Source organism: Papaver somniferum, chromosome 9 (genome assembly GCF_003573695.1).
Source record: "Papaver somniferum cultivar HN1 chromosome 9, ASM357369v1, whole genome shotgun sequence".
Classification (NCBI taxonomy): Eukaryota; Viridiplantae; Streptophyta; class Magnoliopsida; order Ranunculales; family Papaveraceae; genus Papaver; species Papaver somniferum.
In genome coordinates, this window is record NC_039366.1 from 197,110,546 (window position 1) to 197,114,218 (window position 3,673).

A 3,673-nucleotide genomic window follows, 5' to 3' on the forward strand; every position below is an offset into this window, starting at 1 on the left:
TGCAGATCATTTGTGTGTAACAAGCTAAGATCTCGATCTAACAGTTGAGATATATTATCTTGAATCTAAATCAGGTTTTCATATAACGGTGGATAGTGTTTGCTTTGTGATCAAGGCGAAACTCTGATTTGAAAGGCTATATAAGGGGACATCTAGAAAACCGTAAAAACTAATACCCACACCTTACGTGTGATACTAGTTTGCGTGCTAGAGGCGGTTCTCCTTTAACCATTGGTTTTCTTCTTCTAAAACTAGGTTAACGACTTATAGACTTCATTGGGATTGTGAAGCCAGACCGATAATACTTTTATCATAATTGTGTGATCTGATCTTGCATCTTCTATCGTACAAGTACAATCATATTGATTGGATTGAGATCGTGAGAGTTGTCCGATATGCAAGATACAAAAGTAATCACAAACATCTTCGTCTCATCGTTTGTGATTCCACAACATCTTGTTTCCCTACCATACGATTAAGACTGTTGTGAGGTGATTGATTAATCTAGGTTGTTCTTCGGGAATATAAGATCGAATTATCAATTGGTTTCTGTTCACCTTGATTTTATATCAAAAGACGAAACAAAAACTTTAGTGTTTTTCTATGGGAGACAGATTGATACTTTGATAGACTTGTTTGTGTGAGGCAGATTTATTTATTGCCAAAGCCTGCGATTTTGGGTCGTAGCAACTCTTAGTTGTGGGTGAGATCAGCTAAGGGAATCAAGTGTGTAGTATCCTACTGGGATCAGAGGCGTAGGGGTGCAACTGTACCTTGGATCAGTGGGAGACTGATTGGGGTTCAACTACAGTCCAGTCTGAAGTTAGCTTGGAGTAGGCTAGTGTCTGTAGCGGCTTAATACAATGTGTATCCAATCTGGACTAGGTCCCGGGTTTTTTCTGCATTTGCGTTAACAAAACTTATGGTGTCTGTGTTATTTCTTTTCCGCATTATATTTGTTTATATAATATAAATAATAAAGGTTGTGCGTTAGATCATCAATTGGATTAATCCAACCTTTGGTTGTTGATTATCATTTGATTGACCTTGGATATTGGTCTTTGGTACCGTTCAAGTTTATCTCTCTTTGATAAAGACTCGCAGATTTCTATTTGCTTGAGTAAAGATCAAATTGAGAGATTGAGATATTAACTCCTTGAGATACTTTTACCTAGATTGAGTCTGACTGTCTAGTTGATTATCTAGAAAGTGTTTCGGAGTTAGTCCATACAGATTGCTAAGAGAAATATTGGGTGGTGTTGTTAGACCCCCGCTTTTTGAATACACCTCAGCATGCATCACAAGTGGACATGCCTAGTCAACATACACCCTCAAAGTTTTCATCACCTGGCAAGGTACCTGTATCAAAGAGAGTTGTTTCATCACCTGCAACAAAGAAGAAACAGATGAACCAGCCAATAGTTGAACTTGAGGAGCATGATACATTGGAAGCATTGTTAGATGATGAAGAACTTGATGTATTGCCTGAGAGTACAAACTTGAGGTACTAAACCATTCATGACTTGCCTATTGAAGATGACTATCACAGTGGCAACCCATCAAGCTTTGAGGATGATGAAGAAGGAGGTGAAACTGATACTGACTTAGATGAAGAAGAACCTGACAGATATGAAGAAGGTAAAAGTGATCATAAGAAGTATGATGATCTGTATGATGATTCAGAAGGTAAGGAAGTGGAAGCATGGACTTGTGACACTGGTGAAGAAGAACTTGAAGTAGGTATGACATGGACCACTAAGGCTGAATACAAGATATGGTTGAAAAAGTTTTGCATTGCAAATTGTATTGAAGTGAGGAAGATAAAGGACGACCCAAAGAGATTGAGGTGCCAATGTAAAGTTATTACTTGCCCATTCAGGCTTTTTGCTCACAACTAAGCCCACTTCCCATGTTATAATTGCTTGTTTGGCTTTATTTGAATCATAATTTTCTTTTGATAGCAACTAACAATTTTTTTGGATCAACTTTTATGACAGACAATCAGTAAAAGACGGAAACACTATCAAAGTTACCAAGTATATTAATAAACACACTTGTGTTGACAGAACTGGTACTGGAAAGAACAGAATGGCAAATTCAGATTGGGTAGAAAGTGTGATTGAAGATGATATCTTGGAGGATGAATATTCATTGCAACCTAGGAAGATTATCAAAAGATTGAAGAAAAGACATGGAGTAGACATCAGTTATTGGGTAGCTTGGAAAGGTAAAGGAAAGGCATTGAGCAAGATATTTGGGTCATATGAAGATGGATATAAGTGGATACCAGAGGTTTTGGAGCAGATCAGGGAAAAGAATAGAGGATCCATTGGTGTAGTTACAACTGATATGGATAAGGATTTCAGTTAATGTTGTCTGGCTTTTAATGCTTATTTAGAAGGTTTCAAGAATGGATGCAGACCATTCATAGGTCTAGATGGATGTCACCTAAGTGGAAAATATGGAGGAGTAATGTTGTTTGCAGTTTCACTTGATGGGAATAATGGTATGTATCCTCTTGCAATATTCATTTGTGATTGTGAAAACAAAGAGAACTGGTTATTGTTTCTCAACCTTATTAAGGATAGGCTATTAGAGCATCCAACACCATTGACATTCATCTCAGACAGACAAAAGGGATTGATTCCTGCTCTTGAAATAGTATTTCCTTCAAATAGCACCAGATTTTGTTTCAGACACATGTATGAGAATGTTAAGACTAAACACAAGGGTATTCACATGAAGACTTTAGCATGGGGTGCATCAAAGTCCTACAGAGACAAATACCACAAAAGGTGCATGACTCTTATGGAAAAACATAACAAGAATGCACACCAGTGGTTTGAAGATGTTCCAACAATCCAATGGGATATATCCACTTTTGACCATACTTCAAAATGTGAGCATGTAACTAATAACTTTTCAGAATATTTTAACAGTTGCGCATTGGAGGTGAGATGCAAACCTATTCACAGGATTCTTGAAGGGTTGAACTTGAAGATGATGATTTTGATGTTTGATAGAAAGATGATAGCCAAGAAATGGGAAGAAGAAGGTTTGATATTGGTCCCCAGAGTTGACAGGATTATGAAGAATACAATTACATTGAAAAGGAGATACCGGTTGTTTGGATCATCTGAATATGTGTGGTGTGCGATGAACTACCTAACATCCAAAAGATGGGAAGTTAATCTATCATAGAAAACTTGCAGTTGCTGTGTGTGGGAGATCACTGGGATACCCTGTGTTCATGTTGTTGTTGTAGCTTGTCATTTAAGGATGGATCTCAACAGGTCAGTGAAAGACCTTGAACTTTAAACTGTTGGTTTTAATTGCTTGTTTGGCAATCACTTCCACTAACTTATTTTTTGTATCTACCACTTGTAGCTTGGCTGCTGAATACCATAAAGTTTCTGCATACAGAAAGGCCTATGCTGGAAAGGTGGAACCATGTGCTAGTCAGGATAGATGGGTTGAGGTGAGTTCTTCAATATATTGTATTGAATATGTTGAATATGGTACATTGTAGTTATACTTATTATATTGTTGTGTTGGATTTAAGCCTGAAATGAAGGTCAAAAGACCCAAGTACAAGTCAAAGGTTGGTAGACCAAGTACTAAGAGAATAAGGTCTGATGTTGAAGGACAAGAGTCATATAAGAAGGCAAAGTGG

General features: G+C 37.4%; 1 protein-coding gene across 1 annotated transcript; it reads left to right on the forward strand.

The window, feature by feature from the left end:
- The first annotated feature begins 2,472 nt into the window (after positions 1-2,472).
- Positions 2,473-3,201, forward strand: LOC113313073. The gene has a single exon (XM_026561799.1). The coding sequence runs from the start codon at positions 2,473-2,475 to the stop codon at positions 3,199-3,201; it is 729 nt and encodes a 242-aa protein (XP_026417584.1).
- The last annotated feature ends 472 nt before the right edge of the window (positions 3,202-3,673 follow it).

What these genes read in the sequence shown, in the direction of transcription:
- LOC113313073 (XM_026561799.1), top strand. Translation starts at nt 2,473, where the DNA reads ATGTTGTTTGCAGTTTCACTTGATGGGAATAATGGTATGTATCCTCTT.